The 16,602-nt window shown below is 41.4% G+C and overlaps 1 protein-coding gene across 2 annotated transcripts in view; it reads right to left on the reverse strand.

The window, feature by feature from the left end:
* The window catches only part of LOC126260862 (uncharacterized), a 224,370-nt gene that overhangs the window by 40,820 nt on the left and 166,948 nt on the right, over nucleotides 1-16,602 (reverse strand). For both annotated transcript variants that reach the window (XM_049958277.1, XM_049958275.1), the window contains exons 10-11: nucleotides 8,672-8,869; nucleotides 4,459-4,595 (exon numbers count right to left, since the gene is read on the reverse strand). In XM_049958277.1, coding sequence (XP_049814234.1) covers nucleotides 4,459-4,595; nucleotides 8,672-8,869 — 335 coding nt within the window. The remainder of the gene's footprint in view (nucleotides 1-4,458; nucleotides 4,596-8,671; nucleotides 8,870-16,602) is intronic.

Genomic DNA, 16,602 nt, shown 5'->3' on the forward strand with positions numbered 1-16,602 from the left:
GTAACAACATCCATCGTCAGCTGCGGAAGTTCGTCGTTCAGCTAGCGACGAACATCGATTTTCCAGTGATGGGCTGCCCTGTCTTGTTGGACGATGAATTACGCGGAATCAGAACTCAGTTGTGCAAACAACAACTGCAACGTATCAAGGTAAGAGGTTCCTTTACAGTCTTCTCACAGAAGAAAAACGGACCATAGAGCATCGTCTGTGGGACTGGAAGGGAAACGTTAACCTTCGTCGAATCTTGTTCATGCCCGACAATTTCATGGAGATTTCCAGTGCCCCATACTCTCACACTGTGGCGATAAATGGAAGGTGGCTTCGTCGCTGAGTATCACCTTGCAGGCGAAATGTCCACTTTCAAGTGCTTCCTGCACTGTGATACAAAATGAAGGCGCCGACCATAATCTTCCGGTTTTATTTGCTGCACTAGCTACCGACGGAACGGTTGGAAAAGCCGCCACAAGAACTTCCACACAGTTTGCTGCCATACACCAAGTTGGTTTCTTGCGTGGACTGTTGATTTCTTTGGATTGTGTACGAACTTTTAACTCACTCCCTACACGGTTGCATCTAGCACATTTGGTCGACCGGTACTTTTCTGTTTATAGAGGCAACCAGTGTCTCTAAACTGCCGATGCGAACGCACAACGCTGTGTTACATGGCGGTTCTTTCCCATAATTGCTTCCCAATGCACGCTGAACTCTTGCAACAGATAAACATCTGGTGTATTTCAACACAAAAATATTTTTTCTCTTTTTGTCAAGGCACCGCTCTCGTAACGCCAACTAGTAGGCACAATGCAAACTCGGTGAGTTTAGGGTTCTGTTCATGTTCATTGGAAAATATACGAACTTCAAAAACGAATGAATCATTTATAGTAGCCCTGTATACATGATCATCTGAGGGAAACAAATAAGGCATTCGCAGTCCAAATAACAACTATTCAGGCTCGGAACTCCTGGGCAGATTAAAAGAACGTGCAGCACTGAGACTCGAACATGCGACCTTTGCCTTTGAGTTGGAAGTGTTCTACCGACTTTGCTCTCCAAGCATGACTCAACACTCGCCCTCACACCTTTACTTTTCCAAGATCATTGTCATAAACAAGAACTAAGAGACAGGAAGTCCCTCAGAAGAGTAAGCAATCAGGTTATTCATGCACTTAGAGACGGCTGAGGTCTTCATACTGTCAACTCTTTTCATTCTCATCGAAGCACAGTTACTGGATATTCAGAGCTTAAAAAATAGTCAATACAGTCCTGCAGGTTTAAAAGTTCTTCATGTAACAACAAATAAAAAAACATTAGTTTCACATGGGTCCTTCTATTATTACAAAATCAAAAGGAGATTAAATGAATTTTATCCATAGTGGATGCTGTGGAACTCCGTGACTGTTCCTTTATAGGGTGTAGAAAAATATCCGCTACCAGTCGCAATAAAAGGTTATTTATTTGTCACACGACCACATTCGGGCTTGCGCCCATCCTCAGGCGTTTATACATTCATGAACATGTTTATACTGCTAGAGATCACTGTATAAATACAAAATAATTATTTGCTGGTGACTAAGCAGATACAAGTGGGACAATTGTAAGTGGCAAGGCAGCATTTGACGAAAATATATCTGTACTTACATAAAGATGAAGCACTATTATTAGGTTATGGTCAAACCTACATGTTTCTGCATGAGCAAGATCTTTACATCTGCTACGTCTAAGTTCTTTGACCACAGCCCACATGTTTGTATGTAAACATAGTGTAATTCACGTATGCACATCGTAATAGTGAAATATGCATATAAACTTAGTAAAACTGAAATATGGAAGTGAAAATGATAATAAGTGTGTAACTAAGTGGCAAAACTGTCACCACAGAATAACTATAATAATGGTGCTTCACCTTTATGTAAGTACAGATATGTTTTCGTCAAATGCTGCCTTGCTACTTACTATTGTCTCACTTGTATCTGCTTAGTCACCAGCAAATAATTTTTGTTGTATTTATACAGTCATCTCCTGCAGTGTAAACATGTACATGAATGTATTAACACCTGAGGATGGGCGCAAGCCCGAAACCGGTCGTGTGACAAATAAATAACCTTTCATTGTGACTGGTAGCGGATTTTTTTGTACCCCCTAAAAAGGAGATTAGTCCTATGATGATGACCCCTGTAAGAAATCGTCACAATACTGCTACTACTGTCTAAAATTATCGCACACAGTAAGGTTTCCCAAAGGCACACCATCTGCGTGTGTTCAGTCTCACAGTTGTAAGACCTAGCTATTCGGGCCCAAGAGTTACCATTGTATGCATTCTGTGGCGCCACATGCGTGATCAACAGACGAGGCTGGCGCCTCTCGATAATTAGATTACTTAGCACTAGAAACTTGTCGCATAGGGCATAAGTAGTTTTATTATATCTCGACCAAATCGACAGGAAACATAGACAAGATACTATGAACTGCAATGTGGAGTAGCTATGAAAGGCAATATCTCCACCATCCGTTAAGAGTATAGTTAAATGACTGCGCGGTTAAATCAAAGTTCTAGAAATTTGTCTGCTAGATTGCTAGGTTTTCATCTCTAGCAGTTCTTTCTGAATGTGAAAGAACCAAGTAGCGCCGTGTTCGGATTCACATTAAAAGATAAGCTCTCCTATAACTGCATAGGTGGGCTGTTGTGAAAAAGCAAGTGGTTTCTGCCCCTAAATACGGGAACGTATGCTATACACTGTGATTCAAAATTCCTATTGCAGGTTTCTACAGTTTGTAGAGGGGCTTAGTAGATGACGTTCTGATAAGGAACCCACGTCCAGAAGTAAAATCACTTTGAGGGCCGGATTACTTTCAAATCTCCCGCTTCACGGTGCGCACACAGTGGGGACAAAGAGCCCTGACTTGCGTGTTATAGGATGGTATGGCACGGGCATTGTTTCGAGCACTTGTCCTCGGGTTCTCTTCTACGTGGCGAAGGACGTGCTCTACAAAGCTGAGAATCAGCGCATCCGTGGAGCACCACGGCCAACCCTCCTAGTTTCGAACATTAAAAGTGATCCTAACTTCAAACTGATTTTACATCCAAGCGGTACACTTCCGGGCATAGGTTCCTTTTATCAGAACTTCACCTACCAAGTCCACTCTACAACCCCCAGAAGCCTGTAATAGTTAATCTGAATCGCCCTGTGTAGCAGTCCAACGTTGCGTGAATTCACAAAAAAAGATGAAGTTTCGGAAATTTCAGCAGGAACAGTTTCCGCTTCATTGCTATAGAACAGTGATAAGCAAGCTAGACCCTTCTGATCATCACTGTTTGCAGTTCCCCTTCTTTAAATGTCGGGCGAAATATTTTTTATGGTTCTCAATAAAGTACAACATACGAAATAACTGTTCCCTTAGCGTAAGACGTAAACAACCAGCTAGCTTCACAGACAAAAGGGTGAGGCGGTGGTCGTTGGGGGCAGGGGGACGCAACACGAATCAAATTCGCCCTTCAGTTTAACAATGTTTAGTGTGGTAAAATTGCCAGGCTGATAGTTGTTTTGAAATTTTTTGAGCATCTTCGCCTCAGGAAGACAAGACGCAGAATTAAATTTACACTGACGAACTTGGCACAAGGTAACGTTCTCCTTAGACTAAGATGGTATTGTTGAGTCCGGAAAGGCATCCAGCCACAGAAACAAATGACAGGTGCACGATAACGATAGTTCTAGTCTTTTTTCAATAGCTAATATAGGAAATAATAAGTTCACCGGAAAAAAGGCTAGAAGCGGTTTTACACGGTTGTATTGTGATGTCTAGAATGAATCTTTCACTCTGCAGAGGAGTGTGAGTTGATATGAAACTGCGTGCGGGACTGGAAGTCGAACCCAGGGCCTCGGGCAGCTTCTAGAGCACTTGCCCGCAAAAGGCAAAGGTCCCGGGTTCGAGTCCCGGTCCGGAACACAGTTTCAATCTGCCAGGAAGTTTCATATCAGCTCACACTCCGCTGCAGAGCGAAAGACCCATTCTGAAACAATTCTCCAAGCTATGGCTAAGTCATATCTCCAGAATATCCTTTCTTGCAGGGGTGGTAGTGCTGCAGCAGAACTTCTGTGAAGTCTGGAAGGTAGCAGATCAGGCGCTGACAGAAGTAAAACTGTGAGGACGAGATGTGAGTCGTGCTCATGGATCGAACCCAGGACCTCGGGTAGCTCCGTTGGTAGAGTACTTCCCTGCGAATGACAGGTCCTGGGTTCTAGTACCGTTCCGGCACACATTTTTAATTTTTCAGGAAGTTCAATACCGTTGTTTATCTGGTGTTCTAACGTACATTATACGAGATACAATAGAGGTATTTTTATCTCTCTGGTTGTTCTGACTCTTTTAGCACGAAAATATGTTAAGGAATGCTTGTATGAAGAAATCGCTCGTCGTTCCTATAAGTGAACAGAGGTCGGTTCGGTGAGGATCACTTACCGGGATGAGCGTGTGTGCGAACCGGAAGGCGGCTGCCGCGAAGCTGTTGGCGATGGTCGCGTCGACGGTTGCGTCGTACTTGTCGTAGTAACCGGCTGCCTGCGGGCGCAGACTCAGCCGGTCAGTAATCACGTCCCCTGCAACGAGACGCGAGCTGTGTAAAACGCATCACGCTCAGCACAAAAGTAAAACTGTTCTCCCGACATCTGTTGATGAATTTAACAACACGGCGACTGACGAAGAGTCAGAATTAGCGATCTTATTCGTATTAACAAAAACGATATTCAAGTAATTCACCTTGTTTCTTCTTGTTCGTTAGTTTCCAAACATGTTTTGGTGTTGTACACCAGCATCAGTGAGTTCCTCTTTAACATTTGTTATCCTATCACTCAGCTGCGAGTAATATTATATTGATAATTATCACTTAAGGTCAGATAATTACAACTGAATAGAAGAAAATTTCGTGCTTCACGTGTTTCACTCTCATTATTTGATAGGCTTCATCGGTGGTTCAAAATAAGTACGTACTTGTATTTGTACTACTGTATTTTGTTTTACATATTAGGACACTGTTAAATGACGTTTGTTTACAACATGTATAAATTATGTAGTGCGTAACGTGAAGTATTTTTGTCCGAAGCAGTTGCCTATAGCAAGGCTGCAGAGGCATTAGACCGTAGTGAAGTGCAGGGAGGCCTGTGGAAGTTCGATGGTTGGTGCCTGACTGGCAGTTGACGCTGAACGTAAATAAATCCACCACATCGTGCATAAGCAGGCGGTAAGTTTCAGTCATCTGGAAACGAATTACTCTTGAACAGTGTCCGACCCCGAAATATCTGGGATTGACTCTAGACTGTACCCTTACATATGACAAACACTACCTGAACGAGAATCAGAAAGTTTCTGCTGGAATAAACAGTTCTGGAACTTTCTGATTTTCTATGATGTAATAACAGTTAACAAATTTATACGCACAGATTGCGTGGATGAAACTCTTGTTCTGATTTTAGAACTGTTATTCTTCTTAGAGGCATTCGAAATTTCATTTGCACAGCACTGGGAAACGAACACTCATTTACGTGTTTTGTTTTGCATGTTCTTGCCATCTGTTGAATGTTATTCCCAACTATTGAAAACGTATTTGTGATACCTATGATATGTCAGTGTATGAGTTAGTATGGTTATGTGTGTGTATGCATCCGGTTCTTTATTTGCATTTCAGTTCCTTTTCGTATTTTAGTATTTTTGTATGTGTATATACAGATGTCTTTTTCTAAATTTCGTTTTTAGCTTATGATTTCTTTTATTAGGTTTAGCACAGTGTGTGCATTGATCCGCATCTGGTCGTTTATCACCGTTTTCTTCCCTACATTGACTTTCTGTACGTGGTAGTTCTCTTGCATTGGGATAAAGCATTTGTTGTGATTATTTATCTTGATGATTCTTATGTCTTGTTCCATATTGGTACAGTGATGGTGCTTTAAGTGCTCTGCAACTTAACATCGTTTGTTCCATACTTCTAACACCTGATGTGTCTCAACCAAAAAAATTGACTCACACGCACACACATACAAAAAGGAAACGGTATACATACAGACGCCTAATAACACTAAAATAACTACCTGTTGATGCTGAGATTAGCGCACACACACTTACATGCATACACACACAAGCGCGCGTGTGTACTTACAGACACAGATATCACAAACACACATTCCATAAGTTGGTTATAATATTCAACAATTCTGAACCACATCGAAACATAACATGGGGTAAATGAGTATTGATTTCACAGCGCTGTTCAAATTAAATTTTGAATTGCAGTACCGGTACGCAGAAAAAGAGGTGTAAAAGCGGAACAAGAACACATGCTGAGCATGTATCAAATCTATAAGTACAAATTCAAACTACTATTCCGTCAGAGAAAATCCGAAGGTGCCAGAATTGTTTCTAACATGAATCCACAATGTCTAACACGAAATAGTATAAAGACAATTATATTTTTGTTTAAGGCCGATGATGATGTCTTTCAAAGCCTAAAAGCGGAACGCCTATAGGACGAAAAGTTCCCTTTATTCAGTTGTAATTAGACGGACTTAAGTAATAATCATCAAGGTTCTTTCTGTTATGAGGGACCCTGTGTCAGCAGAGAATAAACCGAATCAGTACAAGCATACAGGCCTCAAGGGGTGAATGTCATACTGATAAGTGGTCCACACTACCAAGTTGGTTGTAAATTTGGCACGATTTTGTTGCCACTGTACCAACATCACATACTGTCTCAGCTCGTGATGTCTCCTTTCGTCTCCTCTTCCCCTTTCGAGTTCTTCACATTTCTGGGTGCTTCACTTTTTTTATCAGGCAGTGTATTACACTGTCAAAGAAGATATTTACTCTGTCAACTTTTGTAGGCCTGTCTTTCTCAGTTGCGTGTAATATTACGGTATATTGATAATTTTTTCTTATGGACCGTCTGACAGACAAAAAGGAAACGGTATACATACAGACGCCTAATAACACTAAAATAACTACCTGTTGATGCTGAGATTAGCGCACACACACTTACATGCATACACACACAAGCGCGCGTGTGTACTTACAGACACTGCAAGGCATCATCAGTGGCCTAGAATATGCACATATGTTAGCTATTTAATTTACATTTTTGTCACTGTGCCTATAGGTTATAAACAGTTCTGGTGGTTGGTATTTCCTATTCAGTAGTAATGTTTTGAACTGTACTTACTGGTTGCGTGGACAATTTCTTACATATTACGCTCCTGTTGCATTTTTGGTGTTGTTCTTCTTCTTATGAATGCCAATTTGTGGTTTTTTTCCACATTCCGCAACACTATGAACTGAACGCTTGTTTCAATGCAATGTTTTGGTTTCTGTTGCCGACTGTCGAATGTTTTTGCCAAAGACTGAATGTTATTGCCAAACTTTCGAGTGTAATTATTGAAGTATGCATACACGAACAGACCACAGATACTTCAATAATTACACTCGAAAGTTTGGCAATAACATTCAATCTTTGGCAAAAACATTTGACAGTCGGCAACAGAAACCAAAACATTGCATTGAAACAAGTGTTCAGTTCATAGTGCTGTGGAATGTGGAAAAAAACCACAAATTGGCATTCATAAGAAGAAGAACAACACCACAAAAGCAACAGGAGCGTAATGTGTAAGAAATTGTCCACGCAACCAGTAAGTATAGTTCAAAACATTACTACTTAATAGGAAATACCAACCACCAGAACTGTTTATAACCTATAGGCACAGTGACAAAAATGTAAATTAAATAGCTAACATATGTGCATATTCCAGGCCACTGATGATGCCTTGCAGAAAATAAAGGCGAAACGCATATGGCACAAAAATTGTGTTTTATTCGGTTGCTGTCAGACGGCCCACAAGTAAAAATTATCTATATACCGTAATATTTACTTTGTGTTTGCACCTCACTGTCCACGTGTAACATGATTTTTCAATGTTGTCCACCAGCATGGTGGACACTCTAACGGCGATATGATCTGAAGATGCCCCTATAAGCTGAAAACTGGTTAGCAATATAAGTTAATACTGTGGAACAACCACAATTTTTTGAGTTTCATCTCTAGTTTCTGCACTGTCTACCATCGGGTTCCCCTACATGGCAGGCAGCACCACATAACAGCCACGCTATGAGGGAAACAAACCAACAGCCAAACAGGCGAAGATATCAGGTAAACACGCCGAAGATTCCAGTCGATTAATAGGAACCTTTCCTTGCAGAGGTCGCCCCGACATATCCGGCCACGGATTCCTGCGCCGGGTTTCTATTGGCTCCAGCTCACTACATAGGCCCGGCCGGTCGAAGGCAGACCAGTCTTCGTCCGCTGCTAATGGCAACCGCTATAGCGGAGTCTCCGAGAAGATATCACCGAAGCCGCTGTACTAAACCGCCGATCGAAGTACCAGCCGACCGAGAGGAGCTACATCTCCGGCTAGATCGACGGACGTCTACATCTGTTGTACAGCCAGCTATTGTATTGTAGAAGAAGTTACGTTCAATAAACTGTTGGAGAATACAACAGTTTCTTTATATGGAAAGAAAAATTTTGAAACCGCCTAATTTCATATTTATGAAGGTAATCAAGTTTTTAATATTAGTGTGTTCCAGTTTTTCGCGCGACACGGTGAACGGAGGGCGCATGCGCGGGCCGGCTTACCGAGTATGAGCGGCAGCATCTCGTTGTAGGTGATGTGCTGCATCTGGGCGGCTATGATGCGGCGCGCCACCTGGTAGAGGCGCTCGTCGCTCCACGTGGGGTTCAGCTCCTGCAGGCGCGCCGCCAACGCGTTGTGGTGCCGCACCCACACCAGGTGCATCGTAGTCAGGTGCAGGTTCTCGTTCGACCGCGGGTCCCCTGCACGCGGGAGCAGACAACAGAATGGAAGAGTTGGCAAGAAAACAACGTGTGCTGCGAGAATAAGACGACAACAGTATTACAGAACAGGGGAAATGTCAGCTGCAACATCTTTCTCACGCAACAGAGTGTAACCCAGGAGTGTCCAGCCCGAGGCACGCGGGTTGCACGCTTTCTACAGCAAGTGTCACTGCGGCCCAACAAGAGAGCGTCTGCAAGACAGTCGGTATGCAAAATCCCTTTAGGTAAAGTCATGTGTCCTCAAATATACACCAAAGCGCCAAAGAAACTGGTATGTTGTTGATGTGGTCTTCAGTCCTGAGACTGGTTTGATGCAGCTCTCCGTGCTACTCTATCCTGTGCAAGCTTCTTCATCTCCCAGTACGTACTGCAGCCTACATCCTTCTGAATCTGCTTCGTGTATTCATCTCTTGGTCTCCCTCTACGATTTTTACCCTCCACGCTGCCCTCCAATGCTAAATTTGTGATCCCCTGATGTCTCAAAACATGTCCTACCAACCGGTCCCTTCTTCTTGTCAAGTTGTGCCACAAACTTCTCTTCTCCCCATTTCTATTCAATACCTCCTCATTAGTTATGTGATCTACCCATCTAATCTTCAGCATTCTCCTGTAGCACCACATTTCAAAAGCTTCTATTCTCTTCTTGTCCAAACTATTTATCGTCCATGTTTCACTTCCATACATGGCTACACTCCATACAAATACTTTCAGAAACGACTTCCTGGCACTTAAATCTCTGCTCGATGTTAACAAATTTCTCTTCTTCAGAAACGCTTTCCTTGCCATTGCCAGTCTACATTTTATATCCTCTCTACTTCGACCATCATCAGTTATTTTGCTCCCCAAATAGCAAAATTCCTTTACTACTTTAAGTGTCTCATTTCCTAATGTAATACCCTAAGCATCACCCGATATAATTAGACTACATACCATTATCCTCGTTTTGCTTTTGTTGATGTTCATCTTATATCCTCCTTTCAAGACATTGTCCATTCCGTCCGTTCAACTGCTCTTCCAGGTTCTTTACTGTCTCTGACAGAATTACAATGTCATCGTCGAACCTCAAAGTTTTATTTCTTCTCCATGGATTTTAATACCTACTCTGAACTTTTGTTTTGTTTCCTCTACTGCTTGCTCAATATACAGATTGAATAGCATTGGGGAGAGGCTACAACCCTGTCTCACTCGATGCTATTCTCTCACTGGCCATCCCTAATTTTTTTCTTCTTTTGTTTTTGCTCAGCGGTTGTTGTTAATATTAAATATATTATGTTGGCAAATAAAACTCATATTTTTCCGATGTCACCCAGGCAATCTGAAAAGGATAAGCGACCCTCTAACCTATGTATAGCATATTTCTGAAACTGAGGAGACACTATGCAAAAACTGTAACAAAATATATTTTTACCACAACAACGAAAGGATAATCTGAATATAGGCCCAACTGGGGATGCGCGATATTGACAAATAATCGATACCGATTCATTATCGACGTCTAAACAGCGACCGTCAATAATACTTGACACCAGAATTCGATGTTACATCAAGAAATTATAGACTAGCGTAAAAAGTAACATACATGTATATCCAATATCATATTTATTAAATAATAAATACAGGAGTAATTATTTCATATCCCACAACTTTTTGTCTACAGACTATAACAATGACATTTTTGAGAGCCTTTTCACGCCCCCGTGGAGTTTGTAACATGCAGTGTATGTCCGTGTCCTTTCCTAATGTTGTTTCTGCTGTTTCACCCCTACAAATGATTAATATGATCCCACCGTTGACAGCCTACACCTAGGAATTTACATAAAAGGAAGTATCGTGTTGTGGTGCTACTTTACTTCAGTTCAGTACATCAAACCAGTCATTCCTATCGTGATACTACTAGAATGAATCATATTATGGGTTCCGTAAATTAGTTTTCCAAAAAACTTATGCAAAAATTATATAAATGTGAAGTACAACATATCAGATTCTACCCTACATGTAATTTCCAAATTGACAACACATGTGTTCGACTTTCTTTAGACCGCCCCTCACCCCTTCCCCGCTCCCCGCTATTAGACGGACACAAAGCTGGCTGATACTGATTAGCGGTGAGAAACAGGAGGCCTACACCCTGACTGGCACTTTCAGAAGAAGCTCAGTGGACAAGCAAATGGAAATCAAGACATTAACTGTTAGTGTTTCCCTATCTGCCGAACCAAAGTGCACATATTGCCTGTTGAAGTAGAGACAGCAGTTCTATTACACCGATGATCTGCTCGATGGGGCACTGGCCGCTGCGAAATTAATGTACGTGGGGCACCTGTAATTTTCTGCCTACAATATGGATGCGATATTCCGTCCACAAACTCTTAGGGCTCAAATTACCTTAGTAAAAGAAAGAACACGAATCACTGTTACTGTTTGTTCATTAGCTACGAACAGAAATTCGACTAAAATATTCTTCGATAAAGAAGACTCCACAGAGAAGCAAATAGTCATCACACGAATAAAAAGAATAACAACCCTGTCACAGGAAAACTTCACACGCTGCCTGTGTCGAAAGCAACACTTCGCAAAACTTAAGTGCCAGATTCCCCACTGTGGTTCTCGTCAGGGAGTCTCTAGGTCGATCCCTGGAGGGATCTGTCTTCGATCGATCCCGACAAGGAAGTGCCCTTGTTCAATCCATAGAGGGATGTGCCCCCTCCACAACATACCCCGCTCCCTCCTAAACACGAGGCGTCTACGTTTGCGCTCAAGAGACGAATCCCAGTGTCCGTCACAAAAACATTACCTCCCACTACACGGGTGCTGTCAGACAATCACCTGAAGCCTATACTCCTTTCGGAAAGTTTCCATTACCCTTCCTATATCCTTAGCACTCCGCCAATCAAAAACGCCTCTCTGCTTGTCGGTGGCAACTTGTCGTGGCACTTTCCATGAGAAGATTTGTCAGGGGACAGCTCTCGACTATCGTTCTCGACCCCCGCATCCCTCCACACTGCAAGGACGTCTTTTCGCTTTTCGCGTTGTTCAGCCCCCAGGTACACTATTCGGAAATTCTTTTCGTCCCAGCAGAGAGCAACCTTCCACCCACTCTGTCCACGCTACATGGGTTCTGCAGCCTCCAGCAATGCAGGCCACTGCTTCCACTCTCAGTTCTTCCTCAGAGCTGTAAATGTCCGCTCCTGTAGTGCACAACAAGTCTCCTCCCAGCCCGTCTTTAGCTGATAGCAACCTCTCAGGAACGCATGGGCCACGTCGCCCTTGCCGTCAGTGTTTAGCTGTAATTAACTCCCAGACATGCAGTACTTCAGAAATTATTAGTACATGGAGTTAGCCAGTATCAGCCAATGGAATGATTAATAATTCGACTGTGCATTGCAATCTGTGATCTAATATGAACAAAAAATTTAAAAGAATATTCCATGTGTGGTGAAAAAATCTTGCTGCCTTGTAACGTTTCTCATTCAGTCTGTTGCACTGTTTACATAGACTACGTCCCACTTTTCAAAACACTTTTCCCAGAAGCTAACGAAGAGGCTATACAGCTCAAATATCTAAATGTAGTTTTTTGTAGCTTTGAATAGGTAGTGCCAATAACATGATCTCGTACTTCTAACCGACCTTGTTTACAGTCTAGAAGGCAGTCTTTCACATAATAACTCAAGTGTGATGGTAGTTCCACCAATGTTTGTTTTATTATCCTATTTTGTAATGTTAACTCGATGTATGAAATTTAGTTTTTCTGTTTTCTTGATCTTTAAAGTGACTGTAGGATCGGGCAACGTTGGTTACTAATATAGTAACATGTTCAGTTGATAGTAAGCGTTTAATTTACTTTATGATGTTACTACTTCGATTAGCTCTAATGTGGTTGCATGCCAGATATTTTGAGATTCAACATACTAGTTATTGGCGTAGCTTTACTGCATTTCTACACAAATTCATGAGTAGCCACTCCTGTATCTGCACAACGTCACAGCATCTGCCATATTTACAATATCTGCAGCTGTTGTTGGGTCATGTAATACCATGGCAGTTAATGATATTATTAGTTACTGCACGCAACAGCAAAAACAAACGTTGAATTCTATCTAGTGGGTAATTCTACAATTAGTTTGAGGTCTCATGCCTTTCTTAGCTCATCATTTACTACTACACTTCGTTTGAACCGATCTGAAATCCTTTTCATTGCAGTAACCAGCTCAAGCAGTTTGTCAGTCTCTTCAATAGACTTTCTGCTACCGAACTGAACATGTGGGTACAGTGTGTCAATGTGTGACTTTTTGTTCCAAATGATATTTCTACTCCTTAAACTATATTTGTTCCTGAATCAGTCGCCACTGTCAGTATTTTACTGGCATTTATTTCCCATTCGCTGAAAGTCTGTAATAACCAGAATGCAGTCCTGTCAATAACAAATAGTTTACTCACTTTTCTTCAGGAACCAATTTGGAACCCAAACCACTGAGATAAGCTAAAGCTGATACGTGCTGCTGTAGTATGAGTCACAATGTATACGTCAGACAAGACGTCTGCAACAGAACTCAAAGTACGTTCAATTAGAAGCGCTGTGGGAAAATTATAGTCTTCTAAAATACTAGTATATTATAAATGATTTAATGTAAGAAATCTACGTTTCAACATCTTCAAGAGAGGTATTACGTCACTGCTGCCGGAATATTATATAGGTCTTAAAAAGAAAAATACGTCTCTTCGCAGAAAATAAAAAATTACTATCTTCAAGGAAGACGTGGATGCGATATTAAGAGATTGTCAGAGAACACCTTCCAGTAACGAGAGACCTGCTACCGACAAGTGATCCGTTACTCGTCCTTCGGACCAGACGTGTTCACACGCTTCTGTGCGGAAGGGGATATATGAAGAAAACTGAACTGCTGGGAACGCCCACTGTAATACAAGTCACGTATCCGAAACCGGCGACTATGCGGCCGAAATTTTACAGTAGGATGACACGCGAAAGCGTAGGTTACATCTTTGAAACTGCAGTTAACTGCACTTGTAGCCGTATGAATGATATACACTCGGATTTTATCCCCTACGGTGAATAAACTACCTCCTCTGTTATTCTCTAATGTCTGTGTTTGAAAAGCTGTGTTTAGCATCTCTTCGTCTGTCAAGCAACAGAGCTTATGGTTAGTTGCAGTTTCAGTTTTCCTAGCGTAGGTCCCATTCACCATGTCTTCGTTCTGGATGACAATGGAATATTCGTTTACGTAATGACATCGAATATGCGCTTACCTACAATTTGTTCCAGTGATCTGTAATCATTCACTCTAAACACCAGAAGTACAACTGCCGTCGTGTGTTCACGTTTCTCATTCTACCTCTTTGTATAGTACCTACAATTAATCTTAAAAAGTCTTGGATTCTGGTGTTATTGTTCTGCTGCAATATCTACTCCTCACTGCAGCCCATTGCATCAACTGCTGCCGCAGCTTCACGTAAAAGATTTTACGTATCATGAGAATGTGTATAGACGTTCTCGATGTTATCAGGACTCTGGAAGCTAGTCAACTGTTAGAGTGCTTTATAGGTAATAAGATAGGTGATATGTAGGCGAGACGCACAGTACCGCCTAGTACTGCAATTGTACCATGTGATGCACCAGGCAATAAGGGTCTTTCTACCGCTTTTCTCTGTCTCGAGCGCTTTGGGATATGATGTGACCATTCAGTGATACAGTACCTTGCTATTTGCTCTAATGACAGAGGAAAAGAAAACAAATAAAACAAATATTATACAACCGATCGAGAGCGACAGTATTCCGTGGATGTCTGTCTGTCGAGAGAAAGAGAGAGAGGGAGAGAGAGAGAGAGAGAGAGAGAGAATCAGAAAGCTGACACTCCCACTGCCTTATGTACACGGTACTCTCATTAAGTTTACATTAGCTCCAGAACATGGTTATCTACAAACCGATTTTCCAATTTCACTTTCGCTACCTATTGACGATGTAAATTGTCCAGCATCGTTTGCGATCTGGGCTTCTAGCTGTCGGATTTCTGCTTCCAAAATCGATTTATGGCTCTATACAAATGTTTTACAACTTGTGAGTCGTGATCGGATTATCATGTTGCTATTTGCTTTTTAAAAAGTTGGTTAATGTGAATGACGTGATTTTGTGTGGCGCGAAGGAAAAGAAGTCGTAATAGACTGATCCCCAAGTTGTTCATTTCCTTAACTGAATTTTCGATCGGTGCTTGGCAGAACATGATAACATTATGAAACAGAAGACACCTGACTCATGTTATTCTGGTCACGAAACGACTCTCAGTTTCTTAGGCCAACATCAGGTGACAATCGAATGTCGCAAACGCCGATAAAATGACATGCGAATTACGCAGATACTACTTACACGGAAGATAAAAAAGATAGACAAATGATATGTGGAGTGTTCACAAGATTGCGAAGCTTTACATACTGCTAAGAAAATCAGAAGGATGATCCTGCTGCAAACACTTGAAATCAGTACACATATGTCACAGATTGCCAGTTTACTATTAAATGACTAAACTATTTCTTTTTTGCCCCCTGTTAAATAAATTTTAGGTTAGATTACATCTCTACATTCAACTATACCTTTGTTGTTAAATGTAACGCTAACCACATAAAGAAGTTTATTTTTTGTTTTGAGCTGAATCTAATTACTTCTACTGTGACACAAAAATGTAATACAGTACTTCCCCTTTGTAAACGCTCTATACGTGATAGTTATTGTAGAGGGCAAAAATCGATTCGTGCCAAAATAAATATCATCCTGCAAAACATAAGGAACAGTTGACTACTTAACACTGTTATTCATTTCCTTTGCTGAATTGACGAGAAGTGCATTTCATCTTTTGAAATGTAAAGATGTAATGAAATGTAAAAAATATTAATTGAATGAGCAAGATCAGACTGCTTAGTAACAACCCAGTATCCTGCTTAGCAAGTTAATTTGTAAATTGCTATATCCATTCTAGCTTTTAGTTACAAAGACTCTCATAAACAATCAGTGGTTGATGTCAGAATATCCACTAATTTTACTTTCATGATTTAGAATATGTCTTTACTCATTAAGAAGTTTTCTGGTCGTTCCGAGGTTACCGTTTCGCACCCTCTCCACAGCATGCGTGTTCTAGGTTTCTGGCACATTAATTGATATGAATGAGATTTTTAAACATTTTTTATTGCACAACGTTTTCTTTTTCTTCTTCTTATCCTTATTTTCTTCTTCTTCTTCTTCTTTCGTCATGTTCTAGGTCATACGAATGTTCCGCCTTCTAAGTATCTAGCCATCTTTTCTAGGTCTTCCTACGAATCCTGTACCTAAAGGTCTGAAATTTAAGGCTTATTTTGGAATTCTCGTATCTGGAATTCTTTGTAAATGTTCCAGCCATCTCTGTCGATTAAACCTGTGGAAGGAAGGGGACAAAATAATGAGAAAGGTGTGTGCACAGTGGGTTCTTTGGGATTTGACACAAGCCAGAAGTAATGCAGAGTTGAAGTGTCGGTGACTATTTGAAATGAAGAATGAAGATCCAGATATTTTGCAGACATTAGTGACTGGTGGTGAATCATGGCGTAACTACCATCAAGGGGTCCCATCGATAGTGTGTAGGGAAGGGGGTCGGGGCTAGACCAGGGGCTTGTACTGTGGCATTTTTAGATATTCAAATCCTTGCCAACCAATTACATTGCGTTCAATCGTT

This window comes from Schistocerca nitens, chromosome 5 (assembly GCF_023898315.1).
Source record: "Schistocerca nitens isolate TAMUIC-IGC-003100 chromosome 5, iqSchNite1.1, whole genome shotgun sequence".
Taxonomy (NCBI): Eukaryota; Metazoa; Arthropoda; class Insecta; order Orthoptera; family Acrididae; genus Schistocerca; species Schistocerca nitens.